This window comes from Artemia franciscana, chromosome 18 (assembly GCF_032884065.1).
Source record: "Artemia franciscana chromosome 18, ASM3288406v1, whole genome shotgun sequence".
NCBI lineage: Eukaryota > Metazoa > Arthropoda > Branchiopoda > Anostraca > Artemiidae > Artemia > Artemia franciscana.
The window spans coordinates 30,167,698-30,191,492 of NC_088880.1; the positions used below are offsets into that span (position 1 = coordinate 30,167,698).

The 23,795-nt window shown below is 34.9% G+C and overlaps 2 protein-coding genes across 2 annotated transcripts in view; both read left to right on the forward strand.

Annotated features, from left to right (window-relative positions):
- Positions 1-16,910, forward strand: part of LOC136038973 (WD repeat and HMG-box DNA-binding protein 1-like) — a 27,109-nt gene extending 10,199 nt beyond the window's left edge. Inside the window, 7 exon segments of the mRNA XM_065722491.1 lie at positions 105-283; positions 9,428-9,939; positions 14,578-14,806; positions 14,808-15,132; positions 15,134-15,328; positions 15,330-15,602; positions 15,605-16,910. Of these exon segments, the coding sequence (XP_065578563.1) occupies positions 105-283; positions 9,428-9,939; positions 14,578-14,806; positions 14,808-15,132; positions 15,134-15,328; positions 15,330-15,602; positions 15,605-15,907 (2,016 nt within the window). The 3' untranslated portion in view covers positions 15,908-16,910.
- Positions 1-23,795, forward strand: part of LOC136038426 (snake venom metalloproteinase BjussuMP-2-like) — a 224,819-nt gene that overhangs the window by 146,237 nt on the left and 54,787 nt on the right. The window lies entirely within an intron of this gene.

The following is a 23,795-nucleotide window of genomic DNA, read 5'->3' on the forward strand; positions in this document are numbered from 1 at the left end:
CCCCCACCCCTCCTTGGTGTAACAATGCATACAGGATGCACTGACATGAACTTGATTTTATATAGACACCCTAAACATTTTTGAATTGTGTAATTTTGTTTCAGCTTCATTTCGTGGACGAAGTCAGAGACGTTACGTTGGAGGGTCATCGGGCTCCAATATTATCAGTTTGTCTTGATCCTAGTTCAACATTATTTGCCTCAGCAAGCTGTGATGGAACTTTAAAAAGCTTGGGAGGTGGCAAGTGGCAAGTGTTTGAGCACAGCATCCATTTTCCCTGTCAGTAACGACTTCATGAATTCACCTATATTCTGCAGGTACCCGCTTATCTACCAAAACTTGTTATAAACTAAAACTGTTTTGCCTATTTTTCTGATAGAAGTCTAATTCTGCTTGCTTTGGGTGCCTATCTACCAAATCCAACACCCGCTTATCTACCACTCGCTTATCTACTAAAACTTATTGTGGGGTAAACTATTTGCCTATTTTCTGATAGAAGTCTAATTCTGCTTGTTTTGGACGCCTATCTACCAAATCTACCACCCGCTTATCTACCAAGACCTGTTGTAGGCTAAGCTTTTTGCCTATTTTCTGTAGAAGTCTAATTCTGCTTGCTTTGGGTGCCTATCTACCAAATCCAACACCCGCTTATCTACCACTCGCTTATCTACCAAAACCTATTGTGGGGTAAACTATTTGCCTATTTTCTGATAGAAGTCTAATTCTGCTTGTTTTGGGACGCCTATCTACCAAATCTTCCACCCGCTTATCTACCAAGACCTGTTGTAGGCTAAACTTTTTTGCCTATTTTCTGTAGAAGTCTAATTCTGCTTGCTTTGGGTGCCTATCTACCAAAGCCAAACACCCGCTTATCTACCACTCGCTTATCTACCAAAACTTATTGTGGGGTAAAACTATTTGCCTATTTTCAGATAGAAGTCTAATTCTGCTTGTTTTGGACGCCTATCTACCAAATCTACCACCCGCTTATCTACCAAGACCTGTTGTAGGCTAAACTTTTTACCTATTTTTCTGTAGAAGTCTAATTCTGCTTGCTTTTGGGCGCCTGATTCTAAGTTCGCTTCTCCGGCCGGTTTCTTAATAAAAAGCTGTTATACAAAAGACTAAAAATGTATTATGCATACCTAACAGAAAAAGAAAGTTCATTTCATCTGAAAAAAGAAAAAAATGAAAGTTGTTTTTTCATCTGTGAGATATATTTGTTAGCCAATCAAATTGTTTTCTTATTCCTGGAGAAATAAAAGAGACCTGATTGATTTTTGAAACTTGTGTGAAACTTTAATCAAGTACAAAGATTGAAAAGTTTAAATTCTATCTGACGCACTGGTGGTACCCTGATTGGCAATTTTGAGCTAGTAGAAAGGAGGCAAAATTATCAGTGTTTGATTGACCCAAAAGAAATTTGACGTCAGAATTATAAAGCAATGGAATCGAAAACGCACTTTCTAATACATTAAATAAAAAAAAAAAACTAGTTTTTTTTAACTGAAAGTAAGGAGCGACATTAAAACTTAAAACGAACAGAAATTACTCCGTATATGAAATGGGTTGTCCCCTCCGCAGTCCCCTCGCTCTTTACGCTAAAGTTTGACTCTTTGCCACAATTCTACTTTTTAAAACAATTACAAACTTTAGCGTAAAGAGCGTGGGGACTGCGGAGGGGACAACCCATTTCATATACGAAGTAATTTCTGTTCGTTTTTAAGTTTTAATGTCGCTCCTTACTTTCAGTTAAAAAAAACTAGTTTTTTTTTATTTAATTTTCTGAACGTTTTTGAGTTAATGCATGTTTGATTTTGGCTCTCCGCACATAAATTTGTTGAAATGAAAATTAATATATTATTTTTTTTTTTGGCTAAATGGCTTTCTCTTAGTTTTGATCAGACAATTTTGAGAAATAAGGGATGGGGAAGGAGGCCTAGCTGCCCTCCAATTTTTCGGTTACTTAAAAAGGCTACTAGAACTTTTAATATTCAAACGAACGTTTTTATTAGTAAAAAAATATACGTAACTTAAGAATTAACTTACGTAACAAACTTTTATATTCTTATATTTTTATTATGTGTACGAGGGGGTTTGTACCCTCGTTAATACCTCGCTCTTTACACTAAATCGTAAGTTTTGTCCCAATTCTTTAAGAATGACCCCTGAATCAAAAAAGGCCGTAGAATAAATAGTTGAAATCACTAAAAATATTCTAGCATAAAGAGCGAGGTATTTATCTCCTCCTAAATACCTCGCTCTTTATGCTAAAGTATTTTTAGAACCCCTCATTTGCATAATAATCTCTGTTTCGTTTTAAATTTCAATGCTATTCCTTACTTTCATTTGAAAAAAACGTTTTCATGTTTATTTTTTCATTGTTTTTTTTTTATAGTAATGCCTGTTGACTTTTGGAAAAAAAATGAGCATGGGAGGGGGCCTATTTTGCCCTCCAATTTTTTTTGGTCACTTAAAAAGGGCACTAGAACTTTTCATTTCCGTTAGAATGAGCCCTCTCGCGACATTCTAGGGACCACTTGGTCGATAAGATGACCTCTGGGAAAAAAAAAAAACAAAAAAAAAAACAAACAAACAAATAAACACGCACCCGTGATTTGTCTTCTGGCAAAAATACAAAATTCCACATTTTTTAGATAGGAGCTTGAAATTTTTGCTAGAGTTCTCTGATATACCGAATGCGATGGTGTGATTTTCGTTAAGATTCTATGACTTTTAGGGGATGTTTCCCCCTTTTTTCCAAAATAGGGCAAATTTTCTCAGGCTCGTAACTTTTGATGACAAAGACTAAATTAATTGAAACTTATATATTTAGAATCAGCGTAAAAATTCAATTCTTTTGATGTATCTTTTAGCATCGAAATTCCGTTTTTAGAGTTTCGTTTACTATTGAGCCGGGTCGCCCCTTACTACAGTTCCTTACCACGAACTGTTTAAAAAGAAAATAATTCGGTATTTTGGGGCTTCTGACATTATTACTCCTTTGCGGAAGTTAGGCTCAAAGTTGAAAAAGGATTATGTTTTTTCTCTGGGCCCCTTCCACCTCTTAGTTTGTTTATTTTCCCGTTAGTTTTCACCTGTTTTCGCTTTATAGTTGTGTTATCTCTAGCAGTTCTTTCGTTAGTTGAGTTATGGTTGTGGTATATATGTTTTATCGCTCGTATAGTTGTGTTATTTTCAAATTATACTCCATAATAGAGAGGCTCCGAACACCCAGCATTGTATATTAAGCTCTTAATTTGACGTTTTTTTCTAACGTGACCAGATTCGTCCTGCGCCCTTTTCATTGAATTTTTTTCCCCCATGGCATATTTCTCTAAGGAAAGATCCTCCCACATAGCCCCCTCTCTCAACCCTACCCCCAAAACCAAAAAAATCCCCCTGAAAACGTCTGTACACTTCCCAATAACCATTATTATATGTCAACACTGGTTGAAGTTTGTAACTTGCAACCCCCTCCCCCAGGAACTGTGGGGGAGTAAGTCATCCCCAAAAACATAGTTATTATGATTTTCGACTATGTTAAACAAAATGGCTATCTCAAAATTTTGATCCGTTGACTTTGGGAAAAAAATGAGCGTGGGAGGGGGCCTAGATGCCCTCCAATTTTTGGTCACTTAAAAAGGGCACTAGAACTTTTCATTTCTTTTAGAATGAGCCCTCTTGCGACATTCTAGGACCACTTGGTCGATACGATGACCCCTGGAAAAAAAAAAAAAAAAACAAACAAACAAATAAACACGCACCCGTGATTTGTCTTCTGGCAAAAAATGCAAAATTCCATATTTTTGTAGATAGGAGCTTAAAACTTCTACAGTAGGGTTCTCTGATACGCTGAATCTGATGGTGTCATTTTCGTTAAGATCCTACGGCTTTTAGGGGGTGTTCCCCCCTATTTTCCTAAATAAGGCAAACTTTCTCAGGCTCGTAACTTTTAATGGCTAAGACTAAACTTGATAAAACTTATATATTTAAAATCAGCATTAAAATGCAATTCTTTTGATGTAGCTATTGATAAAAAAATTCAGTTTTTTAGAGTTTTGGTTACTATTGAGCCGGATCGCTCCTTACTACAGTTCGTTACCACGAACTGTTTGAAAAGTATATGACTGTGCTCTCTTTTTCTCCTTTGCTTCATGTTCTACACAGAGGGTAATTGGCCCAAAAGAAATGTGGCATCAGAAAAATAAACCAATGCAATTAGGCCAAATGGAATTGGTGGTATATAATTGTCCCAAAAAGAAAATGACGTCAGAAAAATAAGCCAATGGAATTAAGACACCCTTAAACGTCTTTTTACAAAAGAAACAATTAAAAAATATTTTTACAAGTAAACTCCATTTTCTCTGTGTTACTACATATTTTTAGATATTTTTGCCATCTAATTTTCAATTTTTTTATTTTAACAATATTTCTTTTTTATAACCTTTAGGTTTTTTTTAGATCATTGAAGCGGTTTTATCTTTTTTTACCTTTTCACCTGTTTTTTAGTGTTTGCGTTCCTCTGAAACAAGTGATTTAGCGACGAGTATTTAGCTGTATATTGCTCTAAAATGATAAGATGCTTATAAAATTGGAAAATCTGAAATCGCCTAAAAAATATGAAAATTGTCCCTTTTTCGATAATTCCTAACTAGAACTCTAAATATTTTCATTTTAAAAACCCTGCACACCGGATTTCTGAACTGATTTGAACTGAACCTCAGCTATGGAGCGATAAAAGATCAGTAGGAGAACAGAATTGAAACATAACAAAAAATTCTAAATGAATAAAAACCTCAAGTCTCTTCAAACACTTCAGAATAATTGAATGAGGATTCTTTTTAATATTGATTATATTTCGCCAATTAAACATCTTTACGAGAAAAGTGGGATTTTTTCTTTGGATTTTATATCTATTTCTAATGTTTGCCATGACTATTTTTTACATTTTTCCAATTTTTCTGGAATATTCCCAAATAATTCCTTTGACTATAATGACCTGAGGACACATATTTTTCATGCGAAATTCCTTGAATATTGAGACCGTGTTTCAGTGTTCGTCATACCGGGCCAAAAATCCTGGAACTCAATTCCAGAAAAAACCGGGAATATCTGATAAGCGACTGTTTCAAAGGTTACTGAAAAACTATCCGAAGGCAAAATCCGCGGGAGAATAGTCCCAACTTTTTTCTTTTTTTTTAGTTAAGGTGGCTTCCATTTTCGTTCGTGATTAAACAAATTTGAAAATATATATTACCACCTAACTGACAACAATGACTGAGCCCAGAATGTATTTAAAATGTGCGAATAAGTTGCAAACTTCATTTTAGTGACGAAACTTAAGTTTAAAAAAAAACATCATAGGTAGGGTCAACCCTAGGACCAGTTTACATATCTTTTTCAGAATTTGGCCTAAAATTAATTGGTAATTAAGACCAGAAAATATTACTGAAATATAATACATACAAGTTTTTTATCTACCAAGAAAAAGCTATATACAAATATGCTAAGATATATTACTACATAAGTGGCAAGCCCAGAAAGTATATAAAACATGCAAATAAGTTGCAAGCTTCATTTTAGTGACGAAACTTCAAAAAAAAAAAAAAACAATTCATCATTGATAGAGTCAACCCTAGGACCAATTTACATATCTCTTTTTTAGAATTTGGCCTAAAATTAATTTGTAATTAAGACCAGATATTTGATTTAAGTTTAATGCCTCCAATTTTTTTTATCTTCCAAGGAAAAGCTATGAACAAATAGGATAATGAGCCCAGAATGTATTTAAAATATGCAAATAACTTGCAACCTTCCTCATAGTGATACAACTTCAATTTTAAAAAAGTCCGCCATCAGTAGGGTCAGGCCTAAGAATAATTAAATAAAAAAAAAAAGTTTTTTTTAGCTGAAAGTAAAGAGCGACATTAAAACTTAAAACGAACAGAAATTACTTCGTATATGAAAGGGGCTGCTTCCTCCTCAATGCCTCGCTCTTTACGCTAAAGTTTGACTCGTTCTCTTAACTCTGCTTTTTAAAGCAGTAAAAAACTTTAGCGTAAAGAGCGGGGCGTTGATGAGGAAGCAGCCCTTTCATATACGAAGTAATTTCTGTTCGTTTTAAGTTTTAATGTCGCTCCTTGCTTTCAGCTAAAAAAACTTGTTTTCTTTTTATTTAATATCTGGACGTTTTTGAATTAGTGCATGTTTTGATCTTGGCTCTCCGCACATAAATAATTCAAACAAAATTTGCTTATTAATTAATTGCAATTAATCGGAAGATTTTGAGAAAAAAGAAGCGAAGGAGGAGGCCTAGTTGCCCTCCAAGTTTTTGATTACTTAAAAAAGCAACTAGAACTTTTAATTTTTTACAAAAGTTTTCATTGGTAAAAAATATACGTGACTTACGAATTAACTTACGTAACGAACTTCTATATTCGTACGTTTTTATTGCGTATATGAGGGGGTTTAACCCTCGTCGATAACTCGCTCTTTACACTAAAGCTTAGGTTGTGTCCCAATTCCTTAAGAATGACCTGTGAATCACAAAGACCGTAGAATAAATAGTTGAAATTACTAAAAATACTTTAGCGGAAAGAGTGGGGTATAACGAGGAGTTAAACTCCTCATATGCGTTATAATTTTTGTTCGTTTTAGGTTTTAATGCTGCTCCTTATTTTCAGTAGAAAAAACTTTTCATATTTATTTTTTCATTGTTTTTTCAAATAAAGCTAGAAAATCCTACTTTTACCATGAGAAGTCTCTCCATGAAAATATCCACCCACGTAACCCACCCACCTCAACCCCCCCCCCCCCTTAACCAAAAAAATCCCCCTGAAAACGTCTGTACACTTCCCATTAACCGTTACTATATGTAAACACAGGTGAAAGTTTTCAACTTGCAGCCCCTCCCATGGGGACTGCGGGGGAGTAAGTCGTCCCTAAAGACATAGTTATTAGGTTTTTCCATTATGGTGAATAAAATGGCTATCTCAGAATTTTGATCTGGTGACTTTGGGGAAAAAATGAGCGTGGGAGGGGGCCTAGGTGCCCTCCAATTTTTTAGTCACTTTAAAAGGGCACTAGAACTTTAATTTCCATTAGAATGAGCCCTCTCGCAAGATTCTAGGACCACTCAGTCGATACGATCACCCCTGGGAAAAAAAAGACAAAAAAAACAAAACAAGAAAACAAATAAACACGCATCCGTGATCTGTCTTCTGGCAAAAAATGCGGAATTCCACATTTTTGTAGATAGGAGCTTGAAACTTCCACAATAAGGTTCTCTGATACGCTGAATCTGATGGTGTGATTTTCGTTAAGATTGTATGACTTTTAGGGGGTATTTCCCCCTAGTTTCTTAACTGAGGCAAATTTTCTCAGGCTCGTAACTTTTGATGGGTACAGCTGATCTTGATGAAACTTGTATATTTAAAATCAGCATTAAAATGCAATTCTTTTGATGTAACTATTGGTATCAAAACTCCATTTTTAGAGTTTCGGTTACTATTGAGCCGGGTCGCTCCTTACTACAGTTCGTTGTCACGAACTGTTTGATCTATATATATATATATTATATATATATATATATATATATATATATATATATATATATATATATATATATACATATATATATATATATATATATATATATATATATATATATATATATATATATATATATATAGATATAAATTAAATTTTTAAAATAAGCTCCACCCTAATATATATATATATATATATATATATATATATATATATATATATATATATATATATATAATATATATATATATATATATATATATATATATATATATAAACGTCCTTCTTGAAACCTCCACATTAAGGTTCTCTGATACGCTGAATCTGATGGTGTGATTTTCGTTAAGACTGTATGACTTTTAGGGGGTATTTCCCCCTAGTTTCTTAACTGAGGCAAATTTTCTCAGGCTCGTAACTTTTGATGGGTACAGCTGATCTTGATGAAAATTGTATATTTAAAATCAGCATTAAAATGCAATTCTGTTTATGTAACTATTGGTATGTAACTATTTATATATTATATATATATATATATATATATATATATATATATATATATATATATATATATATATATATATATATATATATATATATATATATATATATATATATATATATATATATATATATATATATATATATATATTATATATATATATAGTAAGACCGGATGTCTTGATTTAAATTTAGTATACACAAGCTTTTATCACCCAAGGAAGAACTATATACAAATATGATAATATATATTACCACATAACTTGCAGGCATGACTGAATCCACAATGTTTTTAAAATGTACAAATAAGTTGCAAACTTCATTCTAGTGAGAAAACTTTAATTTTTTTAAATCCATCATCGGTAGGCTCAAACCTAGAACCAACTTATATGTCTCTTTTTCAGAATTTGGCCTAAAATTGATGGGAAATTAGACCATTTACCTTGATTTAAATTTAATGCACACAAGTTTTGTATCTAATAAGGAAACAATATATATATATATAAATATGTTAAGATATGTTACTACACAACTGAGCCCAGAATATATATATACAATATGTATAAATAAATTGCAAACTTCATTTTAGTGACGAAACTTCAATTTTTAAATAACCCACCATCGGTGGAGTCAAACCTAGAACTAATTTATATATCTCATTCTCAGAACTTGATGTAAAATTGATGGGCAATTAGAACCGTCATTGGTAGTGTCAGACCTAAGGATAAGTTATAGCCAGTTTATATATATATATATATATATATATATATATATATATATATATATATATATATATATATATATATATATATATATATATATATATATATTAAGACTGGATGTCTTGATTTAAATTTAGTATACGCAAGCTTTTATCAACCAAGGAAGAGCTTTATACAAATATAATAATATATATTACCACATAACTGGCAGGCATGACTGAATCCACAAGACTTGAATTTCATTTAAATTAAGATTTAGCTTAAATTTTAAATTTAATACATACCAGTTTGTGCGAACAAGTTTTTGTTTTTCCATTATCAATATTTTCATTTTGGTTTATTTATTTACTGCTCTTCATGGTGCTCGTGTATGCTACACATATTGTACGTCAATGTATAGGTATGACGTGAGTCTACCTTTCTCTTTCAGTCTTGACTGGTCGAAAGACTGGACTTTATTTCGTCAATGTCTATGCGTCCTTACTTCGATATTACGTTATTTTGTCTATGTTACATAAATACTTCGATGTATGGGTATTTGATTCGCCTTTCTGTCTCAGGCTTGACTGGACTAAAGACAAGATTTATTACATCAATATTTACGCGTCATTATGTCTGTGTTACGTCGATGTCTTTAATTCATCTCTCTCTTTCAGGCTTGACTGGTCTAAAGATGGGACATTATTAGCCGTACCAACCATGAAATCTGTCTTAATTTATGAAACAACAAACCAAGAAAATCCGTTTGAGTCTTCAAATTCTTTTGCCTTCAAAAATTGGAAGGGTCTGCCCTCTATAGTAAAATTTAGTCCTAGCGGCTCATATATTGCTTGCGCTACTAGCCACGGTGAATTTGTCGTTTTTTCTTTAGATGGCTCTTCTGAGTTTTATTGTCAGACAAGTAAAAAGCTGAAAATATGCGGATTCATCTGGGGGACAAATGAAAAAGAATTAATTTATACTGATATTAAGGGGAATTTGGGGTCAGTTGAAGTTATTTTTGGAAGCCTGAAAGCTGTAGAAGAAAAGAAGAGCTTGTCTATAACTCCTGTGCGAAAGCCAATGGTTGCTGATGATGATGATGATGATGATGATAATGCAATTTCCATATCTAAATTGAAAGCAGAAGTAGGATTTGCGATGACTGAAGATGGTGACACATTCACAGGTGTTTTTTAATTCTTTTTTTATTTCTTTTCGCAAAAGACTGATCATCTTTTATGATTGGTGGAATATGTCTTTTTGTGTAAGTTGGACATGATGGGGTTTTTGTCTTGTGAAATATACAGGGTAGCGCCTATGTTACTTTAGAATTCTTTTTTTTTTCCAAATGATTGTACTTAATCAGTTCTTTTTTGTTACATAGTTTAAATATCGAAATATTATTTTAATATATGTTTAGAAAATAATATGGCATAATCAAATAATGTCACGTAGTCATGGATGTGCTTGGGTCATCTTCAATGCTACACCGCGTATTTTCAGTGTTTTCAGCCACTCATACTCAATGGTCTCATCCAGGCTAAGACCTATCACCAACGGAAGCAAATTCTTGAAAACGCTTCCCCAAGTCAATTATTGTAGGTTTATTAGGGGGGTGGCTAACATTGAAAGAATACAATTAAAATCTCTATGTTCCAATTACTAAGCATCCTTTAAAAAAAAATAAATCCGATTATCCTGACCCTTTCTTCGGTTATGAAATTATTCTTATTTGAATTGCCAATGATTTAATTTTGTAATCAGGAAAAGGAAAATTAACTTATTGAAAAAAGGGTATTTCATTTTAAATGGTAGTGGCTTGTGCCCTACCCTGTATATTTTGCAGCAAAAAGCTTTAATTTTCTTGGTAGGGACACAGCAAGATTACACTAATTTTTTTTAATACATTTGCATATACAAAATAGTAACTGCTCAAGATCTGTTCTACTTCAAGCTGCCACACAACCAAGCCATTATATCCCTCTATTATCCAAATGAGTCTCAATTATTCTCAGTTTAATTGCACTGCCACACAGCTTCTCACCGTGCAATTTGCGACTGTGTAAGCCTATCTTACCATCCCATACCTTGCCATATTTAACAGCAAAACCTGGCTTTGTGAGGGGGGGATGTAAAGAGTGCAGCTTTTGGACCTTATGTAAGGCATCATCTCTTTCTCCTCTTGTTACAATTATAGAACTATCCTCAAAGTCAAGTTTGCTGCTTTTGAAATAAAAAGTTGAATATTTTTTTGTGGTGCAAAATTTTGGCGATATATCAGTTTGGTGAAAATTTTTTGGCGATTTATCAGTTTGTGTAGTATTTTTACTTTGTGCAGAGGATATACAGAATATATCCTAGTTGCTCCTTACACACCTCTAGAAATTGTCTCAGGTCAGCACTGACCGTATTCCGACTGTGCAGTAAGTATCCTCTTTTCTAGGACTATAATGAGAGAAAGGCTGAGATTGCTAGGAAACGTTTTGCAAATAGAATGACAGACTGCAAAGGTTGTTCTTTTAGCCGTTCACCTGGGATTGAAAGAAAAGCAGACCATCTCTGTTGCCCCACTTCTCAGTCCTTCGGCTTGTCAGCTTTTTCTAATGATGTAGTTCAATTTTTGCCTCTCGCGTCTTTACCTTTCCGCTCTTTTGTATAGAAGTAAACAGCAGGCATGAAAGCACCAGAGCCAGTCTCTTATTTTGTGATCAGAAGGAATGCACTGGTCCTTTTACTTTACCTAGGCCTGGTTCATAGATAAATTGTACGTATTTAGATGACTAGACAATGCCACACATTTTCCTGTTTAATGTTGTCGTTTTAAATGAGATCATCTCTGTACAAATTTGAAATAAAGATCATAAGTCACAATAGCATTACACACACAAAAAAAATCACTAAATCACCACAAAAATCACTAGATTATTGAAGGAAACCATGATCTTATAACATTGGCTACTCCAGCTTTCGTGATACTGCTCACCCAGGGTATAAGAAAAACCAAGACAAATGGTGTCATTTTTCTTGTTCTCACCCAGGGTATGAGCAGGTGTCACTGCTCACCCAGGGTATAAGAAAAACCAAGACAAATGGTGTCCTTTCGCGTTCTGTTGCTCAACAGCTTTCTGAGGAGGGTCAAGCTGATGCATTTGAAAACTGTGCCTTAAAATGTAATTAAAGTTGGAAAAGTCTGCCTTAAAATGTAGCGTTTTCTAGGCTATTTTTCTACTGTTTTCTAGCGTAGACGTAGCGTTTCGTTCGAAAAGATATGGACGGATTTTGTGGGAAAATCCCACCAAGAATGAGATTTTTTTGTAAGGGAAATAAAATAAAAAACTGAATTTGACCTTGTGTGTAAAATCTTTCAATTATAGGAACAGTTGGACCATTAACCACTCTGGTTTGATTGCGCGTTCTACGGCTATAATGAAAGGAAGGTTAATTTTGGCTTGCCCATATTTAAAAAAAAATAAAAAAAACTTAGTAAAATTCTAGGTAATTGACTTCTTCCTATCTCAGAAAGGGTTTAGGTTAGGAAAATAAAACTTTCAGGGATGAATCTAGATAATAAAGTATGTCCCGGGAAGGTATTTTGAAGCAACTACCTCCACTCCTTCTTCCTAGAGGTCCCTGACCTTTGATGACCTTCAAAAGTATGTGTGTTATCAAAGTGAAACCTTGCGAAATAGATTTTCTGCTTAATTGAAGTACAACGAAATTGTTTTCAGCTTCATAACTTTGCTCAATTCTATTTTATAAGGTTTTAAAGATATGCAAATACATTTCCTAAATTTTGAAAAAAAAACCATTGATATGGCTCAAAATTCTACTCAAATAATAGGAATTGCATTTTCAGAACTAAAGGAAGAGAAAAGGCAACTAGTAACTGAAAATTAAGGTACAATGTTGTTTTGTCAAAATTTCAATGGGTACAGACCTGTCATGTAGGCGAATTTTAGGGCCCTCTAGAGGGGGAAGAAGTAGAGGTGGGTACTTTGAAATACCTTCCCGGGACATACTTTAGCCTGTAGACCCATCCCTAGAAGTTTCATTTTCCTATCCTAAACCCTTTCTGAGATAGCAAGAAGTCAATTAACTAGAATTTTCCCAAAATCTTAATTTGACTTTTTGTGTAAAATCTTAGAATTATAGGAACAGTTGGACCATTAACCATTCTGGTTTGATTCCACTTTTTATGGCTATAATGAAAGAAAGGTTAATATGGTTTGGCAGTGCTTCACAGATAATGGACGACACGTTGCCAAAGATCGTCCTTTTTGGCCATCCATTTACGGCTAAACGAAAAGCAAGTTAATCTCGAATGGGGCGGGGAGAGGCCATAAGAATGGATTTGAAGGACATTGGAAGTTCTCGGGAGGGGGTAAAGAGTTGAATAGATGTGCGCAGCTGTGTTCGCCTCAGGAGACTTGGTGCTGCAGTGAGTTGTTAATAGTAGTAGTAGCAGTCCAACCACTAACAAATTGTAAGTGAACCTAAATAGCAGGATAAAAAATAAATCAATAGCATAAATGATTTATTACTTTCTTATAAATAAGTATTAATGATAATTAAAATGAAAAATAAATAATAAATATTATTAATTAAATAAATAACAAAGAATATTATTCAATTATTCAATTATAAATAGATAAATAATAAAAAATAGAATGTAAAAAAAGTTTTATAAATATAAGTTTTGTTAATGCTCAAGGTACCTTAGCATTAAGCTTAGATGGGTAGGGAACGTTCTGCTGATGAAGGATGACAGATCGCCGAAGATTGTCCTTTTCGGCTAAGCGGAAATCAGGTTACCCTGTGGGTGGGAAGATGTCATAATGAAAGATTTAAGGGAAACTGGAAATTTTTGTGAGGGTATAAAGTGGGAGGCATTGAATAGATTAGGATGAAGTAGGAGCGTGCGTAGATGTGTTGGCCTCAGGTGGCTTGGTGCTACGGTCAGTTCTCAGACAATACCGTATTAGTCTTAAATCTTCGTTTCGTTGTCACGAGAAAAAAGGGTGACTACTATCCTATACTTCCGTATCAAGTGCTTTTATCCCATTGGTTTATTTTTGTGATTTGTTTTTGAAAGTCAATCACATTGTTACTTATTATTGGAGACAAATAGCCTTGTCATCTTAAAACCTAATTAGTTTAAGTATCATATTAATCTTGGAGTCGGGCATGAAATAAATCTGTTTTGAACAAGGAATGTATGTTATTCAAAACATGATTACCTCTCTTATGTGTCAAATGAGCCCTCTCCCAACATTCAATGACAAGGGGTTCGGTACGAGCACCCGTGGTGAAAAAAGGAGACATATAATTTGTTCACACGCGGAAAAGGGATTTATCCTTTTTTTCTCAAAGTAGGGGATTATAATTCTCCCATGTGGGGTTTTGTCCGTTATTTTGGTTTCAATTTCCAATGGTACAGGTTTTTCTTTTCGACTCGGCACAATTTCCGAAATATTGCGGTAGGGCCGTGTTCAGGGGGGGAGAATTCAACCCCCCTCCTCTCCAAAATAACCTCCTTTAAGGGCCTTATAAAGAGGCAATATGTTGAAACAGGCTAAAAACACATGCTTTAGTGTCTCCATAGTACTTAGTATTAATCGATACCTTATTGTTGTGTTTAGGATAAAATACACTATTGCACTAACTATAAATATGCAGTAACTATAAAGTATAGCAGCTAAATGCCGTCTGAATCTAAAGGATCTTTGTTTGTTTAAGAGCTCCTAAGGGTCTTTGGCTCTAAATGATGTACAAGGGCTTTGGCTCTAAAGGATCTTTTAGCTCTAAACACCTTTTTTTATTTCAGGAAAAAGAATGGCATCATCAAGAAACGAAGTTGATGTTGATGATATTTTGGCTATGGTTAACGAGGATGAAATTGAGACTGAGTCAGTAGTTTCAGTGAAACGAGAAGCTAGTAAAACATCGTTGCCAGAGAAATCGATCCAAGCGCCATTTCAACCTGGCTCAACTCCTGTTCACCTTAACGACCGTTACATGATTTACAACTATATTGGGCTACGTCCGATCACAGGAATTTGAAGACTCGATCATTGACATAGCGTTTCACGATGTGACAGTCCACCATAATATTCATATGTCTAATACTTATGGACACACAATGGCAGACTTGAGTGAACAGTGTTGTATTCTGGGTGCTGAAAAATCTGGGGAAACCCCGGGAAAAGTTGTTGTTTTGCAGTTAAATTCTTGGGATCAGCATCAGGAATGGAGTGTTGATTTTGTTGATGAAGAACCTGTTTGTGTTGCTACTGGAGAAAATTTTGCTGCTGTTGCTATGGATACAAACTTGATTAGACTCTTTACGGTGACTGGTGTCCAAAGAGGTTTACTTACAGCCCCCAGGTCGTGTTGTCTGCGCAAGCGCAAGAGGAAACAAATTGTTTATTGTTTTTCATATGGCACTAGGAGTTAAAGACGACTCAGCTTTAGGCTTTTGTATTGCTGAAATACCATTTAATTTCGTACCTCCGTTTTGGTGTGAACCACCTCAACCACTGCCATTGAAGCCAGGGTCCGTTTTACAGTGGATAGGTTTTTAGTGATGACAGTAATCCAGTTATAATGGACTCCACAGGAGTTGTGAATATCCTTTATAGAAACTCTTGGATTCCTATTTTTGAAACTCGAAGAAAACTATCAAACAAAAGTGATAATTATTTTATTGTTGGTATCAGTGAAAGGGAACAGAACATAAGAGCTATACTCTGCAAAGGCAGTAGATATCCTGCTGCACATATAACTCCAGTTGTGCAGCTCATCGGTTGGCAATGCCCTTGTGTGACATGGATACTGACAAAGGGGTGCAAGAAGAGGCTTTATTGCGATGGTCACTTGTGGAGCAACTTGTTCCACAGGACTGCAGAGAAGCAACTGAAGCAGTGAAGAAAATTCGAGAAGGCTTGATGAAATTGTTTGCCCTTTCAACTGCTGCTGATAGAGATACGAGAGCGTACTCTGTGGCATCCCTGATGAACACGGCACATCAAGTGCAGCTTGCCGCCAAATATGCGTTACGAACGCAGCATAGAAAGCTAGCCGATAAACTCCATCAGCTTGCTAACCAAAAATTAGATGAAGAAGCTCAGGCTGAGTTGGAAACTTTAACAACTTAACAAGACTCTAGTATCGCTGAAGAAGTCACTCCTGTCAGAAGATCAATAGCTGAAAATCCTCTGCTTAAAGCTAAGTCGATAGAGGAAACCCCGTCAACCGTCCCCTCTTTAATGACCCCTTTAAGCTTGGGGAAAAAGAACCCATTTGCTAAAAAACAAGAAAAAACTGTTGAACCCAGCATGAACGTACTAGATACTTTAACTGTGAAGCAAAATAAGCCCAAAGAGTTTGGAACTTTGCCAACAGACATACAAACATCAAAAAGACACTAAAGCCGAAACAGATGACATTGAAAGATCGTTTTTTGGATAAATCTAAAACAAACGGTATAGAAACAGCAACAATCGAGCAAACGATAAATGTGGAAACTGAGAACAGTGAAAATAAAGTAGTAACCGAAGCGATTCAAAATGGAGAAGGAAATGTTGAGCAACCAAAAACTTAGTGGATTTGCACTCTTTTTGCACGAGAATCGGGCTTCTCTATTGGAAGAACTTCCAGACTCCCTTGAAGAAGAAATAACAAAAGTTGCCGTTCAGAGATTCCGTAAATTACCTTCAGAAGAAAAGGCAAAATATTTAAACACCAGTAAGAAACGAAAACCCCTAGAATCAGATGATTGCAGTGATCAAAAACGTACGAAAGGGTTTAGTGGCTTAAAGTCATTTGCTCGAGAAGATGAAGATTGACGAAACAGATCTGGATTGTATAATAGTTGATTGTCATTGGTATTAAAAGTGGTCAATTTTTCTTCTGCCTTGTAGAAACTAAAACAATGTGTCGAGAAGTCAAATTTTCAGACATTATAATTACGAACCGATGACTGTGTGCTGCTCTTGACCCTTAAATGTGCTGACTCTTGACATTTGTGCTGCCCTTGAATTTAGTTTTCTTTTCATTTGTTCTTCTTTGTCCTTCAATTCTCTATTTTTTTCCTTTTATTTACTAATGTGTATATTTGATGAAGCGAGTAATTCCTCAATAAAAATGCTTAATTCCAAATTATTTGGATTGAAAGACTTCTCAGTTGTGTAATATTTAAAGAATAAGGCCGATAAATGTGTTACTTGCGTTAAACCAGTAAGGACGCAAGATCTCAGTTCGATGGATAGTGGTTGCATATTCCTTGAATTACCAAAACTAAGTCACCTGGATTGAAATTAAATAAAAGGCAGGAACTTCAAAACCATGAACTTTGCGGTTACTGTCGAATACTTCTAATTAGGTGAAGTACTTTGAAACTTCACAAATTACGATTTTAGGCGCTTGATAGAAGATAGAAAACTTAAGTGACATTTTCGGTCAATTCTCGTCATTTACAGTTATATTAGTTCATGTGATTTTACTGTCTTCATCAAGAATATATTGATAAAACTAAAAACTTGTAAACAACCCCAGTATCAAGGCCCTGTGATTAGGTCTTGGGCTAAAAACTTGGTTAATTTAATAATCAATATTAATTCTGTTTATACTGGCGGTTTTGGGCCACCTGAGACCACATACTGGTAATAACGTTCCCTCCACACTTTGGTGCCTCCAAAGAAACGGACTGAGACTCTTATAGTCTCTCCTTACTCTTATCAGGAATGTTTATTCATTTTCTGGCTACCTTGCGGGCTATTGAGTAGAGCTTTTCTGGTTGAAAACTGAAAATTATTAATGAATAAAGTAAAAACTAATATTTTTCTGCGATTTTCATGGTTATAAAAAAAAAGGTACCTGTGTATTATTCAGAACACAGTCAATAAGTGAAGTTAGGTTCTTTCGTGAAACAAACTACGATGCAGGTAAATTTTAATTAAATATTTTATATATAGAGGTGGTTAGATTAGGTACCGTTAGGTATTTGATATAATGCACCCCATCCCCCCTAATATGCAAATATATAGCCCAAGCTTTTGATAAAGCTAATGAAATAAAACAAAATATGATGAAAATATAATACCTTATTAGGAAACTTGTAAAATTACAACTTAGAATTCTAACCTAACCTTTTGTTGTTTTTGTCTTTGAGTTTTGACTTGTGAGTTTTTTTGTCTTGAGTTGTTTTGTCCTAACCTAACCTTTGTGGCTATGAAACCAGATTTTCTCATAAAATATACCTTCATTGTAAATTTGTTTACGAAAGAACCTAACTTCACTTATTGAGTGTGTTCTGAATAATACGCAAGTACCAAAAGAAAATACTGAGTTTTCGCTGAATCCTCTCATTCCGTCTGAGTTAAAAGTAAAAACTATATTTTTTGCGGTTTTCATCGTTATAAAAAAAAACTTAGCTTTTGCTGAATCCTCTCATTCCGTCTGAGTTAAAAACTTCTTGGTATTTAATGAGAAAAAGAATTGTTTTAAACATCCAGTATTCTGAAACAGAAAACCTGATAATCGTTCATGAAGCTTCATCTTCTTCTTCTACTAGGTGAAAAATGTGCTTTTTTGCCAAAACTATTACGAATTGCTGCTAGTTTTCTGCCTTGAAATGGCTCGGGTTTATTTATTTGTCTTGCAGTACCTCTTCCGATTCCTGGAACTGGATAGTCAATGTTTATATTTTGAGTTCAGCACTCCTTATGTAGTTTCGGTCTGCGAGGCTCTTGACCGGTGGCTAGATTTTGTGGTGTTTGAAGTACTGTAACAGTTTACTTTGAATGATATGCTGTGCAGGCATTAGCATATTACATTCAGACAGGCGATGATCAATTATTTTACTCCTAATATTGCAATATCTGTATTATAGGGAGGAAAGGATGAGAACATTGACATTTGTGATTTAATAGAAGAAAACCTGCAGGTTTAGCCCAATTAAACCTGCTTGGATCCTGTAGTAAATTTTGGAGTGATATTATTGGAAAAAGGAGATTAATTTGATTTCTAGCTAGTCTTGGCTAGCTTGGATCCCTGGTCTCACAATTGCATTTAAATTTATTGAAGCTAGGAAGCATAGAATTCCGATCTATTTAAAGAAAATCGATGGATATAAGTAGGTTTTATTGCATTTAAGCCCTAGGGCCATAGCAGTTCAAAACAAAATAAAGGAGATTAACTTTAAAATACTCGACATTAAATAAGCACAACGTTCAGTCACCAAGAAAAACAAATAACAAAGTCATACTTCTCTGCTCAGAAGTCCTGGTTAGTCCTGGCTAACCAGTTATAGTCCCGGCTAGTCTTCTTGACACCATTCTTGAAAACCCTGATACATGGTAGAATCTTTTATTAACTGATCTCCTGAAAGTGTTCGACCTGGTTGACTGCAATATCCTTGTGAATAAACTACGGACAGAAATTCAAGTGAGTCCCTTTCTAGTTAAAACTGTTGCAGCCTTTTTAACAAATCGTTCTCAAGTGCTTAAATATAAAAATGTTTATTTCGATCCCCTTCCTATCTTTTGTAGGGTCCCCCAAAGAACCCTGTTGAGTCCCATTTTATTCTTCACAATGGTCAATAGCCTCAAGAATAACCACACAGAGCAATGGAAGTATGTGGACAACCTGTCTGCACTTGAGATTTGTCGACGAAATATTAAAAACTCGATTAGGACATCACTTACCGCTGTCTTCTTTGTCGAAGATGAAAGTTAACGCTAATAAACCGTCAGTTATGACAGTTAATATTTTTAATTTATCACTTTCTTTCACAAACCCCATTCCTTTTCAAGCCTATGCCACATGCATTAAACTACTTGGGGTGACAATTACTGTTGACTTTAAGTGGGATGCCCATGTTCAAAACATCCTCAAACAAGCTTTCACTTCGATTTCCCTTCTAAACTTTTGATAAAATTCACTTGCCCATCTAAGGATTTTCTCCAACTGTATTGTTCTTTTATTCAGCCAATAATGAAGGTTCCAAAAACGAGCACATAGAATCATAAATGGTGAAGGGAAGGCCACATATTATATATATATATATATATATATATATATATATATATATATATATATATATATATATATATATATATATATATATATATATATATATATATATATATATATATATATATATATATGTAGCCTTCATTTCACCATTTATGATTCTATGTGCTCGTTTTTGGAAACTCCATTATTGTTAAGAAAATATTTAATTGTTAAGAATAGTTAAGAAACCCTCGTACGTTTTGAGAAGACCTGGGCTAAAGGGATTGGTCGTTCTCCAATAAGATTGTTCAGGCCTCCCTTCTTTCAGATTGGAGCAATATAGCCCGGCTTCCATCACGATGGGTAACATCCGGAATTACTAATATAATTAAAATACTAACAAGGGGTTTTGATAGTTTATCAGGGAACGTTTTTATTGGGGTCAATTGGGATATCAATGGGACAAATACTAGTTCTTTTTAGTTTCTGTATTTTTTTTTCTATTATTTGCTTCGCTGAAATTTTTCGGGATTTTAATCTTTTGAAGTTTCACGGATTAGATGGTTTTCCGAGAGAGGGGGGCACGTTTGCACAATGTTAGGTAGGTGTTTGTTAAGCTCATTGGCTGTCTGTTCACATGGTTTATCCAGAAGAAAATCAAGGTTCTTGCATGAGGGACCCCCTATTTCTTTCACTTTCTTAAACCATTGCTGAGGTTTGCTCTGTTTTAAGCAATTAAATGAATACACTACTTATTCCGAAAGAAAAACTGTTTTCTTATTTTTTTTTTAGAGATAAAATTTAAATTTTAGCTTAATCTCAAGCTCTGAACATAATTTTAATATGAATAAATTATAAAATATTTTTTTTTAGTAGAACGCACCGAAATTTTGCGCAGGAGTGTAAAAAGACTCCGAAAGTGTATAAATGAAACAAATGGACTAAGAGTCATGCGGAGTGTATTTCTAGGGGCCTGTTTTTAGGAAGATGGTAGATAAGCTTTTGTTCACCTTTCATAATCATGAAAGAAAAATATTTAATCAATTAAAAGGTCGGTTTATTCATCCAGCTGCATTCTTATCTCAAGGCAGAGGTTAACTATCACTTTTTATTAGGTTCAACTAGAGCTTTTGTTAGGAACCCTGGATTGTCATCAAGGGATCCATTTCAATGATGATAGTTAAAATTTATCGACCTCCCATCCTCATGAATACAACTGTTTGTTCAATCAAATAAGTACTTCCCCTTTTAGTTCCACTCTTGAGGTCATTTTCACTAGAATTGAAGTTGGTCATGTTGACCATCAATCCCTGTGAAAACAGTATTTTATCCATCAAAAAGCAAATTTTTCTACTAAGATCTTCTCCAGTGGATAAGAAGAGAGTGGAAGCAAAAGTATACGTTTGTTGAACAAACATAGTACGAAAACACAGGTTCAGGTGTAGCCTAGATTGTCATCCAGCTCTCATCCTTATGAAAATCCTTAGAGCTCTGGTCAAAGAGTCATGGACAACGAATCATGGTCAAAGGTCAACGGTCATGTCATGGTCACCGAAAGAGGGATTTGAGGGGATGGATGTAAAACACAATTTTATTCAACAAATTTAGGGCAAAACACCGGCTCACGTTAATGGATGACTTCTATCTCAGAGAGAGAGAGAGAGAGAGAGAGAGAGAGAGAGATGAGAGAGAGAGAGAGAGAGAGAGAGAGAGAGAGAGAGAGAGAGAAAGAGAGAGAGAGAGACAGAGAGAGAGAGAGAGAGAGAGAGAGAGAGAGAGAGAGAGAGAGAAGGATTTATTCATTATACAGATATCAAACGAAAAATGGTAACTACTTCCCCCAAAAATCAAAGCTTGTCCGAGGGGGAGATAGAGAAAACAAAATACATGACATGAAAGAACACTAGGCCACTGACACCACTAATACCACCACACTCAACTATAAATATGAAAAAAACATCATTACTTAACTATTCCTCTGAATGGTATTCCTCTGAATAAATGAATGGATCAAAAATCATAATCTACAAAAAGCAGTTCCTTAACAGTTTTTCGAAATATATTATATATAAATTCAAATTCAAATTCATTTTATTTAAAAAACATTCGACGGACAGAGCGGATTATTAGTTTTTATTGTCATACACACACAAAAATTCGTCGACAAGTCAAAATTAACATTCACAAAATTATAATATATACAATTAACAATAATAATTGTCACATACACACGAAAATAAGTCAACAAGTATACACAAAATTATAATATATACAATTAACAACAATAATCCGGATTAAAAAGTCGATCCAGCATTAAACAACTTAACAAACGAGGGCACAAAACTAAGCTCATAACGAGCATATGACACAGTCACAGGTTGAAGTTTTGGTACAGGCTCTGCAACGGCCCTGAGTGGCCTTACCCGTGCCGGTTGATGTTGGGGAGGAAGGATATTTCGGTGTATAGGGCTGGACAAAATTTTATTACCAAAGGATAGGGCTAGTTTTAAACGACGAGATTGAAGGGTTTGAAGTTGAAACTGATTAAGGAGGGATATGTACGGTATTTTTGGGGCTTTTGAGATTACTAGGAGGGCACGGTATTGCACCCTCTCAACCCGGTCCGACTGTTCCCTAGTCAGCCCGAAAATGCCATACAGGGCAACAGTATTCAAGTGTGGAACGTATAAAAGAGAAATAGATGCGTAGGAGGTGTGGTGCAGGGATTCCATGGCGAGCCAACAACTTTAGAGACCTGATGGCCAAATTAGCTTTTTTTAACATGCCATCAACATGTTTATTCCACTTCAGATCTGAAGTGATATGAACGCCGAGCAGTTTAATTTCGGTCACGTGACTGGCGCTGGGAATAGGTAGATTAAAAACTGGCGCAGATTTTAAAAAAGAAAATGTTAAAATTACAGATTTATCAAAGTTGACAGTCATTTTGTCCACCTTTGCCTCTTGACATATATCTTTCATTAATGAACCTGCTCTGCTTGGTAGGTTTTTCCGACAACATTCAATGAGCGACAGATCGTCGACATACTTCCAGCGATCGTCCAGTGTTGTTGCCAAATCATTTATTATGACAAGAAACAAAAGTGGTCCCAAGAGGGTACCTTGGGGTACCCTCGTCGATATTAGGATCGTCGATATTAGGGTCTCCAATACTCCTTATATTACTTATCAAACTATTCCATTTCCGTGTACCTCTATATAAAACAGAAAAACGTGAACGGGAAGAAATGCCTCTAGGTAAACTTAAACCAACACTATATCCAGCTCTTATCTTTGTGAAAATGGGCTACAGCCCTCATTATCGTGAGAATTAGCCTTAGATCTTTAATACGGCATCTGAAGTAATGTTCGCTTTTAATTTCATAGATGGCTCTTCTAAAAAAAGGAATATATAATTTCCCAAAAATCCCAGACTTAAGATAAGAGATCTGTAATTTGGAAATTTCCCCCTAACCACTTCCCTTTATCTCATTTACATTTTCTACCCGTTCCACTATGGATAGCAACATTTTCAGCTCTCCCTTCCACCATAGAAAATGGATGTCTCGGAACGGTGCAGCAGCCAGTGCTGGAGGTGGCAATAAGGGGCTAAAGGGTGTTATTGCAGGTAAGATGTGTAAATTAAATTATGCTTTGACAAACAACCTAATATATTATAGGGCAATAATAGTGTGATATATCTGACACACACTTGACTATAATAATAAATGAAAAGCCTAGGCTGTTTCACCATTTTGGCCCAACACTTTCCAAATAGGCTAGCCTTGGCTATAGGCCTATGTTATTATTTTTCTTTTCAAATTTAGACTACAAGCTAATTATTGATGAGGAATAAAGTTGAAGTTAGGTATATTTTATTGATTTGCTTGCTAAAACTTGAATACAGGCTAGGCCTACCCAGAGCTAGCCTAGATCTATTTTTTCCTCTCAGGGGTGGTGGAGCATAGGGTAAAAGATCTCTTTTTGGGAGATCCCCCTTTTCTTTAACAATCTGGAAAAATTGACTGC